General features: G+C 41.7%; 1 protein-coding gene across 4 annotated transcripts in view; it reads left to right on the top strand.

Annotated features, from left to right (window-relative positions):
• The window catches only part of MOB2 (MOB kinase activator 2), a 90,315-nt gene that overhangs the window by 45,785 nt on the left and 23,378 nt on the right, over positions 1–21,152 (top strand). The window contains exon 1 of one of the 4 annotated variants that reach the window (XM_018076083.2): positions 12,770–12,933. The exons of the other annotated variants lie outside the window; for them this stretch is intronic. Coding sequence (XP_017931572.1) covers positions 12,824–12,933 — 110 coding nt within the window. The 5' untranslated portion in view covers positions 12,770–12,823. Of the gene's footprint in view, positions 1–12,769; positions 12,934–21,152 lie in introns of those variants that run through there. 4 annotated transcript variants of the gene reach the window in all.

Genomic DNA, 21,152 nt, shown 5'->3' with positions numbered 1-21,152 from the left:
GTGCCCTGCCCAGCGCAGCTGTGTTCTCATCAACATGGCCTCAATGCTTGTGACTGCTGCCTGTTCTAGAACAGATGTATTGGTCACATAATCTGACCAGTGGATGTTTAGGATTGTACGGAGGCAGCGTTGATGGAAGTGTTCTAGGAGTCGCAGGTGGTGACAGTAGATGACCCATGATTCAGAACCATGTAAGAGAGTAGACAGCGCTATGGCTCTGTAAACACTGATCTTTGTACTTTTCTTCAAGTGTTTATTACGCCAAACTCTTTTATGAAGCTTTCCGAAAGCACTGTATGCCTTTGCTAACCTGCAGTCAATCTCTCCGTCAATCTCACCGTCCAAGGAGATGATGCTTCCCAGGTAATTAAACTGCTGGACTGATTTGAGCTCTGATTCGCCAATGGTGATATGGGGATGATGGAAGACTTCCCGAGGTGCAGGTTGATAGAGAACTTCAGTCTTCTTTAAGCAGACTTTCAGCCCAAAAAGATCAGCAACTTCTGCAAAGCAGGATGTTAAATACTGCAGAGCTACTTCTGTGTGGGCGACAAGGGCGGCGTCATCAGCATAAAGCAGCTCCCGGACAAGATGGTTTAAGGTCTTGGTGTGGGCCTTCAGTCGCCTTAGGTTGAATAGGCTTCCATCATCAAGAGATGAATATAATAGCTAACTAATGAAGTTTAAAGAAAAGGGGAAGAAGGAAGCTATAATCTAGCAGAGAAAGGATGACAATCATAATTGGAAACATAAATGGATGTTAAAATTAGGAGATTTGAAATATTCAAAGGATGTGCGCTTTAACAATGGATGTGATCTGCCATTGAAACAAATCTGTTATTTTGCTCTGTAATTTTTCTTCCTTGTCAGATACATGAGTTGAAACCAGATGCCTTTCTGGAAAGTGTGCTTTGGGCTGATTAAACTTTGGGTTCGCTACAGCAGTAACTAGATGAAAGGCAGACAAGAGCTGAAGGCTGGTTCTGACCCCAGAGCCTGCCGCTCTGGTTGCTGTGTGTACTGGCATATAGTGTTTCTAAGCATCTGGGTCTGGTAGCTCATTCTGTGGTCGGCACCTAATTGCCCCTGCTTCCCCAAGGGCCCCTGGAAAGGAGCTCTGGACAAGGGCAGCCACCCTACTTTGGCTGCTTTCTTCTGCGGGCTCCTGAGCAGGAGGTAGGTGGCTGCATCATTCCCTGCACGTGCAGTGCCTTTGATTTGTGCAATCCCAGTAAATCAGGCTTTTCAGGGAAGCGTTGGGTAGGTTCTGTGGTGTATGAGCCTGGCATGCCACTGGAGGAAACGTATGAATCATTGGGTGGAAAAGTTGGGTGTTACCCGTGTACATCTTGTCTCTGCTCCAAATGTCTTCTGGCATTGTTGGTTGGGGTATGAAGAAGGTTTTTGAGAGTACACCTGCACTGGAAGAAAGTCAAGTGTAATTATTGACAAAATGTGTTTATTTTACCAGTATAGCTTGTTTTACTTGGGCAGCTCAGAGGCATGGGTGAGGGGTGACTTCTAAAATGTTTGTGCAAAGCACAGGTTTCCTCGGAAGTGCTGTGTCTGCAGTGGCAGCCGCTCTTTGCTGCGTGCTGTACTTGTGTAGGCAAAATATCTTGGCTCAAAAAAGCACATGTTTTTATTGTGAAATAATGAGGATATGTAAGCTATAAAAACCATAGTGGGGACACAACTATTTGTTTTATTTACAAGGTTAAAACAGATGAACTCAACCCCGAGAAGGGGTGTGCAACATTGACTGTACCTACCTGGCAGATCTGTGAATTTTATACTGTGTTAAGTCTTGCATATTTTGTCTTGTCTTTAAAACTACTGTCCCTCAACAAACCACTATTGGTGAAGACAAAGCAATAGTCATATGAGGTGAAAGATAAGAGGAACTGTACATAACCTGTTGCTAACATCTGATTACATGCAAAGTCATTCCTTCTCCAACTGGCTGTTTAAAAGGTAAAGTTTTATCTGATGAGGCTTGTTTCTTGAAGGACTTTCTGAATCCTTGGACACTGAAGCATAGTTTCTTGTCTCTTTTCTTTTGGTGTAGGAAGCAAACATCTTTGTTTAGTACCCCTGCCCTCCCTCCTCCTTTAGGGACACCAAAAGGATCTGATGGGCTGCAGTGCTTGGGGCTGGTGAGAGGCCTGGGGTTACAGGGCAGTGTCTGTCACTGCTCAGCAGACTGATTAACAGGGTGTCAGTCCTCAGTGGTATTATTTTTGTCTGTTGAACATTTTGATATGCACCCAAATTGTGATGGATATGGATATTGACTTCAGTGAGGTGGATTTTTACCAGTTTCTTTATAAATTTAGTCATAGCAAAAAAACAGGCAAAAAGGTACTTCATGCAGGAATTGGTAGTCAGCAGGTGTAAAAGCACTATCGCTGTGATTAGGTTCCAAATATGCATGAACACTTGCATATGCAAACAAAGCAAAGCCTAATTTGTGGAATAAAATATTTTATTGCTTTCAGAAACAGCCACAACAATGAGTTTTGAACGTTGTTTCATTAAAAGCAACAAGTGTATTGTTTTATGATAAAAAAATTATTTTTAGAATTTGCATTTGCTTGGCCATTTGTTCATTGTACAAATGTGGAACATGTATTGGGAAGAAAATTAAGGTTTTCTTCTACTCTGTAGAGTTAAAATATCATGCCCTCATCTTCTCTCCTTCCTGGTCCCCTAAGAAAACTTTGTCATACTGATGATGATTCTCAAGGAGATTAAGATCCAACCTTTTAATGTTCACTCAGTTACATAAATTCTTCTGACTGATACTTTGTATACTTTTATATACAAAAACTTGTTTGGATTGGGAAGACCGGCACTTGATCCTTAATGGCATTTGTACATTTTTTAGCTTTAGTACTGAGCATGTAGGAGAGCAACTGGGAGCAGAATCTGTATTCTGTATTTTAGTACCCTCCAGCCCAAGAAAAAAAACCCTGAATTCTGAGGTAAAATCAGATACTTGAATATGGAGTGCAAATAAATATACCAAGGTTAGCTTTTTGAGTGTTTAATTCTTAGCTTTTAGGTGTCTTGTTGTAATGTGACTTGCTAAAATGTGGTTACCCGGAGTTGACTGACTCTTGACAGAGATATGTCTAGGATTAAAATTCTATAAGGCTGCATCTGTTCAGAGGAACTCTGCATGGTTCATACTTCTGGCCAACATATGGAAGAGTTTGTAAAGTTTTGATGGTATTTTCAATTATCTACTAGGTTTTGTTTCTGGTGCTTCTGGTTAATATGTGTGAATTAGAAATACATCCTGTTTCTCCTTTTGTGAGATGTGCCCCTATTCATTTTATAGAAATAGGAGAAAGTCCTTGACACTCTTTTCTGTTCAATGCACATTTAGAAGTGAATTCTTTTTCTGAAGTTTAAGGATATTTTCTGTTCCAATATTTTAAGGATTTTTTTTTTTTAATCAGCATGTCAGTACAGAAAGTTGAGGCAACAGTGGTGAAAACAAGGGCAAAAAAATACTAAATTTTCTCCTTCAGCTTTCTTCACTACCTGTTTCATAATGCTAATAAAAATAAAGCTACTGAAATAAAAAATAACTGTTCCTTTACTAAAGTAAAAACACTTAAAAGATTGATGGTGCAACCCAAGTGTGGGTGTGGACGTGTTTATGTAATATGGGAAAAATTTTCTAACAAACTAAGAATAGTGGTTAAATGTTTGTCCTCTCAGTAGTATCCTAGTCATGATGCAATTCTCAGCAAAGTGCACTATAATTAAACAGGGGAGTTGCTATTTGCATAGTGGAACGCAATGTATTTTCCCCAGTTTCAAACAATTTTTAGAGCAGAACATTGAAAAGGAAAGGTTCACGTACTGTGTATTGGAGCACATTTCCTTGATGCACATAATGTACCTTCAAAGTGTAGAAGTAGCTCAAGATGCAGGGTGAATACATATTCTAGTATTCACTTTCACCTCTCCAGTGAGAAGCGTAGAAGAATGTGAAAATAATTCAGGCACTGTGTTATCACTGAATTTAGACAAAATTTTGAGATATAAATTTTGATTGTGTGTGTGTGTGTGTATATATGTGTGTGTATATATATAATCTTGATGTAGAGAGGGGCTCAATTTCATTTGCATCTCAGAGGAAGTAGTGGCAGAGTGGGACTCCTGAGAAGTCTGGAGTTGTCCTTCTCCTCTCCTGTTACCACATAGCATTTTCAGTCCTCTGGCCCTCGCCTGCCTGTTCATCCTTGCAGTAACACTGCAGCTTCAGTGCCTCTTCCCAGCCATGAAGCAATTTTCATCAAGCATTTGAAAAAGATGTCTTTGCCACGTTCATGGTAATGGTATTTCTTAGTAGCTAAGTAGGAATTATGATAATTTGGCATCATTACCCATTGATCCTAGTCTCAGGACGTATTGATACAGACAGAGTCCTGAAAGCAAGTAGTTCAGGAAAAGTATGCTAAACGAGGCATGCAAAATGTAGATTATAGTAATTTCTTTGGGTTTGGCTGTGGAATTGGGGTAGAGACTTATTTAGCAAAGTTCATGCAGAACAGTCTTCATAGACATTTCGTAGACACTGTAGTGACCTTTCCTCAGTTTCTGTCCAGGACCTTAACTGTGACTTTTTTTGTGCCAGAGAGCAGGCAAGGCTAATTTTCTTACTGCATTACTAAAACATGACAAATGACAATCTTGTCTAACCAGAACAGCAAAGCTCTTCTGTCAGCCAGTGCTTTCGTTTCCTAGTAGATAAACATGCATTCAAGAGTTGTGATGGACTCTGGGAGATAAGGTGTAAATGTAGCCATAGAACAAATTCTAGGCAAAATGAAGGTTTTAAGCAAGACAGCATCAGAAAAGCTTCATATACAGCAGTGTTGTTCAGTGACAGATGTGTGCTTCACAGTGTTATTTTTAAACCCATGTCTTTCTCCATGATTGGCTTAAACTCAGGGCTCTTCCATTGTACATTCTAACTTTTCCCTTGATCAGATGAGATTTGGGTTAATTTCCTATATTTTATGGCGTTTCTTCCTCAAGATGTAATCTGTGACTGCCTCTTAATCAGAGTTTACAGAGCACGAGCATGTCACAGTAATAAAAGTATGTGTGTCTTGTAAAGTGATAATCTAGCCATAATTTGGCAGGCACTTCCAGAAGGGACTTTTTAAAAAAACTGCCTTCAAATATTGTGAGCCTAAAAAGGAAAATTCTGATAGTTTGAGATAATTCAAGTACGTGTGGTTTGTATAAAGAAGTGATGTTTTCCATGAATTTTTCTTTTTTGGGTGTTTTTTGTTGTTTTTTTACTACTATCATCATTTCCCTCAGTGACTTAACTTGCTTTTGAAAAAATGTTATTTAGAAACAGTGAATGTGATACAAACCCAACAATCCTGTGTACACAAGCTTTTTTTAATCCACCAGTTCCTTATTAAACTAGGCCAGTGCACTTCCAGAATATATTACTGCAGAGCCCTGAAAAGAAGCATATGGTAGTCTTAACCTTAAATTGTATTATCCTGCCACTCTTGTCCAGATGTGTCCCGAATTTGTAGGATAGGGTTGATCTCAACATCATATGATCATATTGGGTTATGTAAGATGCTGGAAGTTTTTTATGCCATCCAAGTATTCAAATCAAAAGGGTGAGTGAATGTACTGAATCCATTTATTTCATCAGAAAATCAGAGCATGAAAACTGGCTGTATTTTTGTAAGAAGTTCTGGGAAAATGACAGGCAGGTTACTCATGCTCTGCAGTCCTGTGTGGCTGTGCCTGCATAAGTGGGTATATCCCACATGCAACAGGGCTCTCACTCAGGCAAGACTGGCAGACACAGCAAAGACCCAAGAGAGCTCTCTTGGGTGCTGTGAGAGTATTGTAGGTTCTTGTGTGCAAGATTTTGGATATATCCAAGTGTCAAAAATTGTCCTAAGAAACTTCCAAAAAACATTTTTTTTCAGTAGGTTTGCAAATCTCTCATTTAATATCCTGAATAAGAAATGTTAATTTTTTTCGAAAGGCTTGAAATCCCTAATCAGCAGTACGTCAGGTTTGAGGTTCCTCAAAGGCAAGTCCTTCATGCTTTTACTTCCACGACTGTTTTGAAATCCAGCAGTGTAACTTCAGCAGAGGTGAGCCCCGGTGCTAGTCACCTTGGTAGTGTCTGTCTGAAGCCCAGTGTCCATGTGCAGCACACGCCTTCGCACGCACACTGACCAAACAGGTTTTACTGCAGAGCTGGGAAGTGCCCCTCCTCTGGGCTGAGCTGCCCCAATGCAAACACTACTCATACTTACTCTCATTTGCTGAACGCCTGCTGGAAAGTTTTTCATCTGTGTAATAAATTTGAACTATTTCAGGTTATAAGTTAGGTACTTCATGGCATTGTTTACATGGCGAAATCTGTGTTGGCCTCCTGTTGCTCTGATCTGTACTGGGCCTGGGTGGTATTAAGAAATCAAATTAGCTTGGATGCAGCATCTGTGTGCTGGGTTGTATGTGGAATGCAAATGTGTGCTCGTCTGGGTGTGAATCAAGTTAATTTTGTGACTTCTGGATTTTGTGGTCCTGCTCCTCAGAAGTAGTAGCTAAGGAGTTACTCTGTAAGTGCCAGGAATTACAATGAATAGTTTCTCATTACATAATGTAAGCTCTGTGTGTTATATTTTGTAATGCATGCCTGGAGAAAAATCTCATAGAATAAATTTCATGCTTATTTCGTTAATTGTTTCTCCCTGGTGCTGTCATCTAAATTTGACATTACCAGCTAAAATCATTTGCTATACTGAAATGAAGCCATTCTTAGCACCAAAAAGGAGGGAAACTTGTATTTCCTTAGTGTTTCTCCATCTGTCTGGGAAAACTCTGCAAGTTCACTCCCAGCATCTCCCCTTTTTTCTTCTATCCTTTCCCACCCAAGCGTAGATAGTCCTGACCAATGACAGTGCTGACACAGATACCCTCCTTTCCTGTGCTGATTACACCTTTGACTCCTTAGCCTAGGGTTTTGTTCCAATTTGCAATCAGGGTTTTATTTTCCATGCCATATTTAACTAAGTCTGTGAAAACAGTAGTCATGTTGTAAAACTTACAGGGAGAGTTCTGTATATATGTAGCAAGTAGCTCTGAATATATTAAACAATCCCTGGGGAGAACTTCTTAGCCAAGTTTTACCTCTTTATATGAAGCTTGAGGTCCAGTGTATTTGGGAGAGGGAAGGAAAATAACAGGAGCCTTTCATTTTAGCTTTTCTGTATCAAGTACATAGTGCACTAATGCTTCCCTGGAGTGTAGCCTAGTTAAACTTTAAAATTAGGGCAAGAAAAAAAAGAGGAATGGTAAAATGTGAGATGGAATTGTCACTTGTGTTATCTCTGGGAAGGAACTAACAGCACTGCAATGGTATAAATTCAGTATCTCAGTCTTTACAGTGTGCTGTATGCACCCCGTGCAGCCTATCAGCAGGCACTCTGCTTAATAAGAATTCTTCCTTTGACGTACTTGGTGAAATACAGGTGTTGAAAGGCATCTTTTTGGGCACTCAGAATGATAAATGCTTAGCTTCACTGGCACACCTTCACTTGCTGCTGTTTTCCTCTCCCCCTTTTCCCCACTGGAAGAAAAAAGGGATTTTATCTTCTTTGAGATGGATATTGCATGTCACTTGAGCTCCAGTGTCACCTGGAGCTATTACCAGGCTTTTACTCAGCAAACTTTGTATTTATGGAAGACACTTTTATGAGGATGTTAGATTTGAGTTGCTTATTTTCAAATATTTTCGAATTTATTGTTCCATTATGTTGTAGTGCCAAGCATATTGTTTTGCAAACTAGAAAGAGGAAAACCCTCTGCCTCCTGAGACTGTGTCATTGCAGTGTTTTACTGTTGTGGAATGAACTATGTAAGAAAGGTATCGTGTAGAACTGCTTCATCCTCACTGAAAGAAGGTGCTATATAATGCTATGCAACACCTTAGTACAGAAAGTAAATAACCTTTTTGGTGGAAAACAGGGGAGGCTTGAAGCAGAATGCAGTAGTCTTGGAACTTGCCTAGGATTCTGAATAATAACTTTTAATTATAGAAATTATTTTTATAACAGTGGCAAGTTTTTAGGAGTCCTCCAAACTAAGGTCTGAATCTGATGCTTCTCTCCAACTCCATGGCGATTCTTTGACTCAGAATTTTACTTGCCACAAACTCACCTGGAACAGCTGCTCAGCAAGTGTCCTTCCAGTGTATGTTTTGCAGAGAGCTTTTGTCATTTGAAGTGGGCTGACTCAGGAGGACTGACTGAAATGCAGGTGACAGAAATGAACTCTGTTCTCTATTTCAAATCACTTTTCCGTGTGGAGACTGAGTGTGCCCATCTCATCCTTTATTAATGGAGCTCGGGTCCTAGTTCAGTGCTGGTAGAGTTGAGCTGCTGCTGTTGCTGCTTCCTTCAACACATTCATGTTCTTCAACTTTGATCCATACACACTTGGTGAACCTGGCTTAACTTGACATTTGGGATTTCAGAACAAGAGATGCACCTACACATATCAGAAATACAGTGCCTTTGAGATCACGATTTCTGTTTGGTACATATGGTAGCATTCACTCTTCTCTTCCTTTGTTTTCATTTTTTTTAAGTGATATTTGATGAACCCTTCATTCTTCTCATTTTGTGCATCCTTTCCGAAAAACCTTAATATAGTTCCTAGTGGAGCTTTACTGATATTTTGAGCTAATTTGCTGTTCTTGTTGCTATTGATTGTTTCTCATGTTATGGATGAAGTGAGAATATCATTTATCATTTTTTGCTCTCTGCCTGTTGTAGAAAAAAACACCTCATAGTTATTGATGAAGCCAAAGGCGGTTACAGGGTAGACACTGACTTGTCACTGTTACCAGTTTTCAATAAAGTAGCAAATGTAGGCACCTTGTGACTTACAAGTGTGCTGCTCTTAAACTCAGTCTTTTATAAACAAACTTTCTGCAGTGTGTGTGACCACTTTGCTCAGGCTTGTGTCACAACACTGTTTGTGGCCAGGAAGACCTATTTCTCCTGCTATAATCTCAACTGTGGAGCTGAACACATACCTTTGAAATCTTCTATTTCCCTCTTCGCTATGACCACCTCCAAACTGCTTTTTGAGATTGAGACAACTTGTCTTCAGCCTGTCTTCTGTCCAAAATCCATGCCTTTACTGTTGACACAAAGCAGATCTGCTCATGCCATCTGCTGCTGTGTGAGGATGACAAAATGGAGAGCAAATGTAATCTCAGTATAAATACAGTTTAGAGTCAAGCTAAAGGATAAAATGTTCTCCTTGCTGGTTTTCAGTGGTTCCAGAGACCTGGGGGTACCTGTGAGGTAACTGGAAAGGGTACTTGGCTAGGTGGCAGCAGGACACTAAAGTCAAACAAAAGGGCTAATGAGCTTGCAAAATTGAAATGTTATATGTCAGGCAGGGACACACAATAAACTTTAGCTTAATTTAAAACAGAACTTTACAGTGTGATGCAAGACTTCATATCTATACATATAAATGCTGAATTGTACCTTAATCAAAATAATGGTTATGATTTTTTTTCTTTTCTCTGGCATTGTTTGCTTGTCTGGGTTGAATACAACTTGCTTTCTTTGCCAAACCTCTGGGTACTAATATATATTCCTGTGGTGGCTGCTTTACACTTTTTATGGAACAGTAGAAGGAGCAAATAAGTATATAATTGTTAACTGCTGCTTATAACAGCATTATAAATACAAAACATTATTCATAAAATTTATAAATATCACTCCTTGGCTTGGTGGTTGGGATCAATGTAGAAAGCTTTCCATGAGTGTACTGTAAGCATATATAGTCATATGTAAGTGGGTGCTCTTCCCAGTGCACTGTTGTGCCCTTCCTCTGTGCCACTGGTGATGCTACTGTTTTGCATATCTGTGGGTCTAGTACACATCATAAAGCTGTTGGTAGGTCCATTCACAGATATTTCTGTTAATGTTTCAGTGGTGATTTCAATACACAACTCCGATCCTTCAAGGCTGTCTGGAGGGTAAGGTATATGCCAGAAGCAGTTTGCCGCTGCTGAAGCAACTTGGACCAAGATTGGATCCAACAGTTGGTAAATCAGGCGATGTTGAGAAAGCAAGTGAAAAAAAAGCTTCCAGTGGTTGTAAATAAGCAGGATTTCACATGGCTGTAAGACACACCCTTAAGGAAGTGCAGATATGCATCCTTCAGAATATGCATAGGTGGAGATCAGACCAGCAGCCATGTTCAAATAAACACATTGGTTGTGGATGGAGTACTGCTCTTTCTGGATGAAGCAGCTCTCAAGTAAACCCATTTATGTCTGCAGATTTGCTGTAAATCGTGTTGAAGTGTGAGAATCTGTACTGCACGTGTGTTTTAAATTATTTGTGTTGATGCCACATAAATAAAGTGTGTGTGCTTAAGTTGTGCTTCCTATAATCACCTGTTTGATTTTTATTATTATGAAGCATTTAAAATTGACTTTGAGATGCTGGGTTTTCACACAACTTGCATAAAATCCCCTACTGCAGGTGAACTGTAGCATGCAGTTGACCCAAAAAGGGGATACTGCTTGAGTAGAGGAAAACCGATAGATGGAGGAAAGGCTGGAAATGGTGCCACAGAGACATATGGTTGAGGAAAGCAAAAGATAAAGCATTGATTTGATGTGGAAGCTAGCAGAATAGAGAAACAGGCCATTTATATGCATCAAAGTAAAAAGATACCAGGTTTGAAAATTGTATTTCAGTTGATCTATCAGTTTTAACAGCAGAGCATCAGTTCCTAACCTGTATGAGATCACAGAACCTCTCTCTCTGAAGAGTGACTGTTTAGCAGTCAGATTCATGGAGAGGCCAGCTTCCCTAGTACAACTGTAATACCACAGAGCTGTATTTATTTTGGTTTCACCCCTGGATTTTCCTTTAATTTACTTTGAATAGACAGACTTTTATTAAAACTTAAGCTGCTTTATATCACAGGCTTGTTGTTTTTAAGGTGGTTCTTCAACAAACAGCATTCCCTCTGTGTGGATTTCCCTGGTGAATGAAGCAAGGGCAGCTGCCCTCTTGGCAGGTGCCTTTCCTCCATTTGCCAGGATTCTTGCTTTTTAGTGTTACTGTCACAAGTCACTGTTACCGGGGGAAAAGGTTGAGTGAGCATCAGATTTTTCACGGATTGGATAATCTTCTGGATGAAGTGCCGAGATGCAGCACGGAAAGCTGAGCTGTGTTCAGCTGCAGGCTTCCTGTGTGCTATCAGTGAAGTCATTACAACCCCTGTCTTAAGTGGATTGCTTGGAGAGTGGGAATAAAAATACCTCCTACTTCACAAGGGTGTAGAGGCCTAACTTGGACATGCAACTAAAAGTGCATAGCTGACAAACACCACTGTCCCAAGCAGGGACTGAGTAGTGACACATTATTCCTCCAAGTTGCATCACGTGGCTGTGGTTTCTTGGGTTTGTGCAAACAGCAGCCACATTCCCAACTGCTTTGACCAAGTGATGCTGGGTTGGTGACGGCAGCAATGTCATTGTTTGTGCTAAGTTTAATTCAACGAGCCTGTTGGCCTTCTGTTTACAGGGGAAGATGCCTGTCCAGTAAATGAACTGGAACGCTTGGCTATACCTGTCTGGGGAAGGGCCCCTTCTGACTGCAGCCTGCATTGGAGGTGTATGTAAAATAGCAAACCCCCTGTTTTCTCTGAGATGTCGTGGGTTGGGTTTTAGCCTTTCAGAATAAGTGATGTCCTCAGGGCTTTGTGTTCTAGGTCACATTATGCCACACCTGTCACATTTTTTGTTGTGATTTGGCTCTAAATGCTACATCAGCAAGCTGTGGGCACAGCTGCCTGTCCAAAAGGGGCGTGAAGTGGTGGTTTTGTGCTGTGGCTAAGGAGCTGGACATATAGTGCTTTTCTAAGGTCTGCTAGGAAAATTCATGGCAAAGTGGTTTCTCTGGGTAAAACTGCTGGTGTGTGACAACGGGCCTTGTGTTTGTGGATGCTGCTTAATCCCTTGTCCTCTGAGAACCATTACCAAAGTGCCTACTTGTAACTCTGGTCACAACGGCAAGGCAGCTCTGGTTTTATTCTTTTTTTCTGCTGATTTTATTCTTCTTCATCCTTCAGCTGTGTTTAAGCCTCTCTGATAAAAGTCTTGATGTCATTTCTGGGCTGACCTGCACTATGTAAAACTGCTCCTGGCAGACCGTCTGTAGCTCTGTTCTTGGGTTAGCCCATGCCCTTGCATGTCGCAGAGTCCTGAGGGCAGCGCAAAGCCTTGCTCACAAAAGGCATCATTATTCCCGTTTCTCACTGGGAGTCCAGCCTGGCCCCATTACGGACGGGGCCCGTACTGCAGACAGGAACAGCGGCGCGCCTGCCCCATGTCCTGCTAAGTCAGGCACCGTCCTACTTTGCCTCGCTCTCTCTCCGGCTGCCAAGAGAAGGGGCAGAGGACTGACTGGTGATGGTGTTGCTGCTTGTGCCGCGCAGCCGGGCCCGGGGCGCTGCCTCCCCCTGTCCCAGCCCCAGGCAGGGTTGTGTAACGGCGGCCGGGGCCCCGCAGCCCGGCGGAGCGCGGGGCCCCTGTCCGGGCCGGTTCGGGGCAGCGCCGGCCGGGGCGGGGCGGGGCGGAGAGCGGCGGCACCGCCCGCCCCAGCGCCATTGGCGGCTCCCGGCGGGCCGGGCGGGGGCGGAGCTGCCCGGGGACAGCGGCGGGGAGTGCGGGCCGAGCTGTGTCCCCCCTCCGCTCCGCTCCGCTCCGCTCGGCCGTACCATGGTCGGGGATCACTGCAGCCTCCCCGGTGAACGGCCCGTGCTCGCCCAGAGTCCCAAACCCGGACTAAGCTGCAAGATGGTCCTGCAGGCGGTGGGCAAAGTGCTGCGGTAAGGACGGCGGCGGGCAGGGCAGGGCGGCTGCCCACGGGGCATCCCGGGAGAGCAGGGAGATGGAGCTCCAGTGAAAACTCCGTCCCGGGCGCCGGGCGCTGCTCAGTCCCGCTCGTGTGTGGAGGAGGGAGGCTGCTTTCGGGAGGGTGGAAGTTGGAACGGTAGTAGGTGCTTGGGGAGAAACATTTGTTCACCCTTAGCACTGCAGTCAAGTTTTGTTTGTGCTTTCATGAGAAATGAATTTCCAGGACGTAAGCAGGCAGTGAAGGTCCTGGCTTGCCTGAATAAGGAGAGCGACCAACATGCTGCATATGCTTTGGCAAGTTTTCTACAGAAATGTTGTAAGATGAGGGGAAAAAATGGCTCATGTAGCTCAAAAGGACTTGTGTGAGCACTGAGACGTGCATGACTACTGAGACCAAAACCAGACTCTTTGGCAAAGGATGTGCAGTAATATGATTCGGAGGAGTTCTGACCCGTTCTGGTTGGCAGGGAAAAACGTCACCACAAATATTAGGATTAGCAGCCTTGTTCTTCAACAACTGCAGCTTTTTATTTTGGTTAAGTATGTACAGATATTTTTCTGGGATCTGTGAGGAATGGCAGTGCTGCTTCAAAAAGGAGCCTTGTTCCTTCAGCGTTGTCCCCGTTTCCTACTGTCTGTTGCCAACTGTTTAATGTTTGTCAACAGAAACATTATCCCTCTCTTCCTCCCTTGACTCATGTCTCTCCCCGAGCGACTTTAGGGGAGCAATTTATTAAAGCAGAATGTTCTGCTCACGAAGCGGCTGAGCTCTGACTGGGACTTCAGCTAGAGGAGTTCAATGGGCTTGAAGCAGGCTTGGTGAGAACAGCTGCTCAGAGTTGCTCTTAAAGAAGTCCTGTGTTGCAGTACTTTTTTTTGTCCGTGTTAAAAATATTTTCCTGTAGAAAACATTAGTTTAAGGAATTCAGGTCTCTCTTTCAGCTTTTTAACAAGTTTAATGTCCCTTCTTTGCATTTTTGGGGGGTGTTGTGTCTATAATTCAATATGGTGTTACACAGCTGGTCATATCATAAAATCCTTTGGCCAGCGGCTTGCTATTCATGCTGTGAACCTTTTGAAGTTTTTGGTAGCTGTTCTACTGGCAGCACTCCCAGATGTAAATAGATGGGTGTCTCTGTAGAGAAGAATTGCCAAACCTCCAAACCTTTTGTTCAGCATCTATGGCAGTTTATTTTAAAGAATAGGTAAGTTCCTGTGACTTAGCAGTAAAACATATATTTTTGGTTTATGCAGTGCACACGTTTGAAAAAATGTAGCTTAACCTCATCCTTTCTTCTCTTACTGGAGTATGTGCAGAAATTGTGCTTAATTTTATTTACCTTTTTTTTTCTTCTGATATTTATTTTCTACATGTACTATAAACCTTTTGTGAAAGCAGGAAAAAGCTGTTGTCACACATGAAATGTTTTGGGCTGGGGAATTAATAGGATAACTTTATTTTGCTAAGCTGTTACTAGATGGGGGTGATTACTATTTTGTAGTTCAGTGGGGTTTTTTTTATGTGTCTCTTTTCATACTGGGTTATCTCCTTTTGCTCAGAGTTAGAGAGAAATGTGAAGTCACAAAAAATTTCTTTAGATGCCAGACTGTTTCTCTTGTTTCTCTTCTTGAATCTGCTTCAGATGCCTTATCTGACCTTTTGTGTGTTACTTCATCTTACTTTGTTCTGTGAAACATGAGCTCATCCTAGTCTGCAAAGAGCTCAGGCAGTGTAAGAGCACAGGTAGCTGTGCTATCTCTCTAGCTAGGAGCCCAGGTAAATCCCAAGTCCAGTCAAAGTTTTCTTATTGCAGAAATTGGGTATTAGTACTTAAGGAAGTGTAAGCCCAGTCAGTGATGGTGAAAGAAGGAACCACATGGGACCTCATTTAGGCCAAAAATGGTGTCTGGTTGGTGACAGCTGTGGTGGGATTTCTGTGAACTGAGGCATCTGCAGCTGAGCTTCATCCACCTTATTGTTGGTATATAAGAAAAGAGACCTTAGAGACATGGTTGAATGCAGAGGTGCAATGCCACCCCAATACAGAGTGACCCTTGATAATACTACATTGTAGTCATAAGGAGTTAAATGAGATTGTATAAACCATCTCAGAGTAAGAGTAGGACAAAGGGTTATCAAATACCGCTTTTAAGCTTGGCCACCTGAAACTCTGCTGATTGAGTTTTCTCCAGTCTGTACAGAGGATGAATCCATGCTAAACTCTTCATGCAGTAATTTTTCTTCTGTTGATCAGGCCATCACCAGTTCCTTGGTGATGAGATCAGAGAATATCTTGCTTGTGCGTAGCTTGGTGTTGTGAACAGCTCACTGCATTTTAGGCTCTTTTCTTGGGCCTGACTCGGAACTGTCATCATCACAGTTCCCTTCTAGCCCTCCATAGGCTGCCAAGGAATTGTAGACATTCACAATGGACAAGGGATATAGTGCCTGTCTTCACTCCAGATTGCCTCCATTCTTGTCTCTCTCCTGGTTGTGAATTTTAAAGCTCAGTTATTCATGTACAGTACTTAATCAGTTTGATTCCCTGCATAGCAGATTTGTTGTATATTATTTACGTGAGTTGTGTGTAGTTACAACCGACTCACTTGAAGTTTTTAACATGCAAGTTGTTTTCATTAGTTAGTAGGTCTAAGGCCTCCTGGCTGCCAGATAGTATGTGTTTCACACACTAGTAATAACAGCTGCCAAAGGAGGAATCAGTACGTGGAAGAAACAAGGAGGGAAGTGTGAGGAAGCAGAAAGACTTCACGAGAAGCAGTAGCAGCCCTGAGAACCTGAGAAGAGTTTAAAAGAGCATAGGGAAAGACAACTGAACTAGAAAGGGGGAAAAATTGTAACAAAAGCAACAGATGTGTTCTCAGTCTTTCTAATTAATGTTTTATGAATGCTACTGTTAGGTTTATTGCTCTTTTAAATTATTAGTGATTCAGCTATGAAGAACTCTGGAGATGCTTGTATCTTTCATCATATTGGTTAGTAAACTGTGTCTAACACTTCAGGGATAGGATCAAGGCTACTCACTTGTAACGATTAAAAAAATTATAACACCATTAGAAGAGTGTCATCTCCCCTTTAAATTAATCATAGCATAGCTGAAAAGAAGTTGTGTGTATTCTTTAGCACAGTGTTTAATTAGGGCTTTCATTTCACTTATGTTTTTGAAATATGTTAATGTCATTTTTTCTCTCTCGTGTAATGAATTGTGCAATTATGTAGCCCATGGTTAGAGAGGAAATTAAACTAAAATGGGTGCAGTTTTTCTGCATTTTGCTATTTTGATTTCTATGAGTTGGTGGTTCTGGAGAGAGGTAGAAGGAGAAAGGGAAAAGAGTATCATGTCAAAACTTGGAATATTATTCTCTTTTATAGCATTATTTCATTAATTGTTCAAGTTTTTTGTGGCACCACAGATTACCATTAGCTTCCTTGCAGAGATGTGTGTTTTAGTGGCCTCAAGCAGTACAAATGCAAGGAAGACTTGGGTTCCTGAGAACTGTCCCCTCTTTGGTTCCAGCGGATAACAGAACCAACCATAAGCATTTTTTGGAGCTGCCTGCTGATGATTTTAGGACACAGTGTTCACTGCCTATGCCAGCACTTCAGTCCTGGTTCAGGTGCTCAGCGCCTTTGCTATGCCCTGGCACTTTGGGTCCTGTGCTGGCAATTTTCGGAGACTGTTCCTCATGCAGCTTCATACTCAGTGCGTTTCCTTTTAAGTCTTCAGTGAAACCAAGTCCCTCTGGGATAGTTGACTAATAATCAGTGATACGGTGGCAGGAAAGAGGAATGGTGCAGGCTACAGAGTTGTGATGTCATTGTGTAATGTCTTTTGATAAATTACAGTATGGTTTATATGTACACACAGTCCCGGATGAGTGTGGGAATAGATAAGTTAAACCTCCCCTTTCTCATAAGAGCTCCCGTTTTACAGCAGTGTGCAGGGATTGATTTGGATACCAACCAAAACAACCAACCCAACCCCACTCTTTTCGGGTAGGTGTGCCATTTGGCATTACTAATAAAGTGGAATTTTTAGACGTGCTTTTCCAGAGTGTAGTAATTTGTCTTCAATGATAGTGTGATAATGATTGCTTCAGTCAGATAAATTAGCAAGTTTCAGTTGGCATTCTGGATGTTGCTATGTATTTTTATATCTAGCACTTAAAATTTTTTGAAAAGTTAAATTCCTTCTCTATTCCTCAAATAATTCATAGCAAGATCAGAAAGAAAACAGGTTAATTTTGATATTGTATTCTGCTTTTTTTTTTTTATCATGCAGAGTTGTCTTAAATGTGTTTATGAACCAGGACATAGGTGGGTAGGAGCAGAGGGTGTTTGATGTAGCTGCCTCCTCTGTGCTGCCTTGACTCTTATGGCTGAAGAAAACTGTTGTCCATGATGCTTGTATGTATTGAGAGGATCAAAGCAAATATTTAAAAAATCGATCCTGTTTTATTCTAATTTAGGTAGAAACATTTTTCAGTAATTTAGTCCGGTTCACCGTATTAGAAAGTAATTAGAAGAGCCTTGTTTAGCTAATCTGATTAATGGGGAAGGCTGGGGACAGGCAGAAGAGAAGGGAGGGAGGACAGTGTTCAGGGAAAGGGGCTTATAGGCAAAATGCTCTTCAGAGCCATGTTGGCTATTTTTATCCTGTTCTTTTTCTTTCTCCCTCCCACAACTTTCCATTGTACCGAAATAGTTCAAAATGTTTATGGTTCAGGGCAACTGACATCACTGGTTGTCGTGCTGTGTCTTGCTGAGTATTTCTGTGACAGGAGCTGATTCCTCATTCAGTGATGGCTTTTTGGGACACTCAGCTGCTCAGAAAGGACTGATGACAACTATGGGGCAGTGACATCTTGTGCTTTGGCAAGGTGTGACCGTGCAGGAGGGACTCTGTGGTAGCTCTTTAATCTGTATGTGAGATTGATCTTTGACATGTGTCCTTTCCTCAGGACAGAGCAGGGTACAGAAGGCAGGCCTGGGTGGCATTGCCAGCCTGGTGGACTCATTGGGATGGGATGTGCCTGTTGGAGAGGCGGCTCTCCCTGCTTGTGCCAGCAGATGTTCTCCAGCATATGCAGGTAGCAAAGTCTATTCTGGTTGTAGCTACAAAAGTTGTAGTGCTCTGCTTGAAGTTCAACCCCACTGGGAGCTGTTGGATACCTCTGACAAAGCCCAACTGGGGCCCTTGCTGGAGCTCAGGACTTAGAGCTGTGCTCTGGAAAGACGCTTTGTCTCTCTGGCAGTCCAGTGAACCATGCACTCCTCCATTGCTTTGGGGTAGTTGTCAGTCTGCTCACTCTTATTTGCTCTGGGAGTGTCATGACCCTGGTGCATTTATGAAAGTTAGTGAACCACGTACAGTGTATTAACTTAATGAAGAAGTTGGTGTCTTTCTTCAGAGGTATTTACAACACTGAGTTGTATTTTGGTTACATGTTCTACATCCTGTGAGGTGATAGCCAGAGGGAGAGGACTGCTTAAATTCTCTGTGTTGAAATAACCCTCTAAGGTGTCTCCAGAGGTAGTACAGGAAAGGCCCCTGCCCAAGGTTTAATAGCATTTTCCTCTGGTTTAGGGGCAAAAGTATGCTTCTTTTTTTTCCTGAAGATGCCTCCTGGACACTTTACAAAGAATAGAGTTGATTATAATCTCGAACTTCTGAAATTATTCACCCTTCTTTTATCTTGCTTCCTTGGTATGCATCTGTTTCGTTATAGGATTTGTTCCAGATTTTAACTGCTTGTTTCAGCCTGGAAGATTATTTCAGTTTATATATGAGCAAAGTATGAGCATGCAACATTCATCCTTCTGGGAGTTGCCTACAATTTCTGGTTTGTCTCTTTGTTTCCTGTGTTGCAATAGCCCGTGTTTCTGCTGCTGCTCTTTATGGAGAAAGTATCTATTTCACACAATTTCTATCCACTGTTCTCTGGTATCTCAAACCATCTGTGCACCCCAAGGCTTTTACCAGGTAGGTTTGTAGGAGAAAAGTATTCCTCTTGTAGAAGAGCTTTTTTCTCTCGCCTTTCTTGATGATCTTTTTTGAAGAGGTGGGGTGTAGGAATGCGATCTCCCACCAGTTGTTGTCCTGTCTATAAAATGGCTAAGACAAAATGTATCCATTCCTCTATCATACATCTTTCTCTGTGACTACACCAAAATCGAGTGTGTTAAAGCATTCTCTTGTTGAGGGGGATTTTCTAATCCTTTTCTTCATCCCTGGTGCTGCGTGGCTCTACAGAATTTTAACTAAGACTGCAGCAGATTGCTGTCAGAGAAGAGATGTTGCATTTCTTTTAAGAGCTGCCAGCACCTAGTCTCTGGAAAGAGAAGGGGATAGGATGTATGGATTAACCCTTTCTTCTAGATTTCTGAAGAAAAACACCCCACTTCTTGGAGGGAATGGAGTCCATTAACATCAAAGTCAGGTTGTTTGAGCTTGTCAGAAAATGCTGCTCTGTTAATTTTCCAAGTTCTTTTCTGTCTGGTACTAAAATAAGTTTACAAATGCTTTTGCTCAGACAGCAGGGACTGGTGGTAGCAGATGCTCCGGAGGTGAAAGGAACATTGTGGATGTCTGTGTGATTCCTTTTATTTTTGAAAAAGGAAGAATCAGCAGTGAATGCACCTGTCCTCAGAAAGGCAGATAATGACAAAATATTAAAATTCTTAGCTTAATATCTGGCAAAAAAAATGTAGTCCTGGCACACCATACAAAGTGGGTTTCTTCACTGGTGATTTTATGTAACTTCACACAGAGGTGAGATAACATTAGGGACACCTTGGTACCTCCACTCACACTCAAGACACTCAGATCTGCTATTCAGTCCAACGTGTCCATGCATCCCAGACTCAGAACACCAAAACCTTACAGGGATAAATGCTAACCATCAGCAGGATGCATTTGTCATGACAGGGAAAAGGAAAATTGGGATCAAAGAGGCTTCGCTGATTCTTCGTTATACAAAATCTTCACTTTTGAAGCGACTGCCATATTTCTTCAGAACAAACCTATGCAGAAAAGGATAAAGCCTGGGGTCTTGAGACCACCATCTGTGTGGAACAGAGAGCAAACTGTTTTCTGTCTCAGTTGAAGTACTTATTTTTCTGTTGTTTTGCAGCATACAAAGATTTTTTCCGTGTCTAGGTGTGTCATTCAAGTCCTTAAATTTTTAAATCCACACATTTTATTAACAGTTGAGCTCACTGTTGTTAAGTGATTTCAGTTGCAAGCCTTATGAGAGGAATTCCTACTGATTTTTGAAGTAGAAACTTAAGTATTTAGAATTAAGTGCATCGGCCAACAACAGTAGTAAACTCCTCTGAGAGAGACTTCTTCACAGGTTGGGTACTATCTTTCATTTCTTCATAGTGAAGCTGCTAAGCACACAAGCAGTATGGCTACATCTCTGCAAAACCAGCAGGAACTGCTGGATAATGCCAGGAGCTGAAATGAGGCTTCTCTGGTGAGCAGTGCGGGCTGGGTTTGAAGAGAGTCAGCTGGTCAGGACCATTCCTTGCTTTGAGGTGTGACATTGCCTTTGCACTGTGTTTTGGGGAATGTGTTCGTCCAGGCTTGTATGAACTTTATCAATTGCAAATCCACATGAGCAGCTAAAAGAGCCTGCTTGTCATTTGCACATGCAGCCAAGGGAATGAAATAAATTCGGCACACAACTGTGTGCACCTAATTTTAATATTTATTTTTGTAAATTACTAGTGTTTCTTAACCAATTTCTTGGCTGTGCTTTCAGCATTTAATTAAAAGAATGAATTTGTATTTCAGCAAGCCCTTGGAGGTAACACTGTGAGGTTTTAATATATCTGTGGGGGTTTTTTTCCTGGTTGCTAGTGGATCAGTGAGTGTCTGTAAAGGTGCTCTTACTTGCTTTTCAGTTTCCTGTGACGTATCTGGAAAAGTAATAAATTAGGGTTGGGAATCACTGCTGTCTCACAAGCTAATTAACAGTGATCTAACTGTACCAGTAATTAAACTATTATCCACCCTACCATTTTTTTCAATCAGTCATTCAAATGTTCTTTACTTTGGCCCATGAATCCATAGCATTTTTATTTTAAATAGATTTTTTTTCTTCCTCTGTTATACGGAAAGCAAAACTTCAATGTGCAGTTTTGTAAGAAATTCTGAAACCGCTGTGT

This window comes from Manacus vitellinus, unplaced genomic scaffold, assembly GCF_001715985.3.
Source record: "Manacus vitellinus isolate BGI_N305 unplaced genomic scaffold, ASM171598v3 scaffold_30_pilon, whole genome shotgun sequence".
In the NCBI taxonomy this organism is placed as follows: domain Eukaryota; kingdom Metazoa; phylum Chordata; class Aves; order Passeriformes; family Pipridae; genus Manacus; species Manacus vitellinus.
The sequence above is the reverse complement of the archived record's forward strand: the minus strand, read 5'-3'. Positions and strand labels throughout refer to the sequence as shown.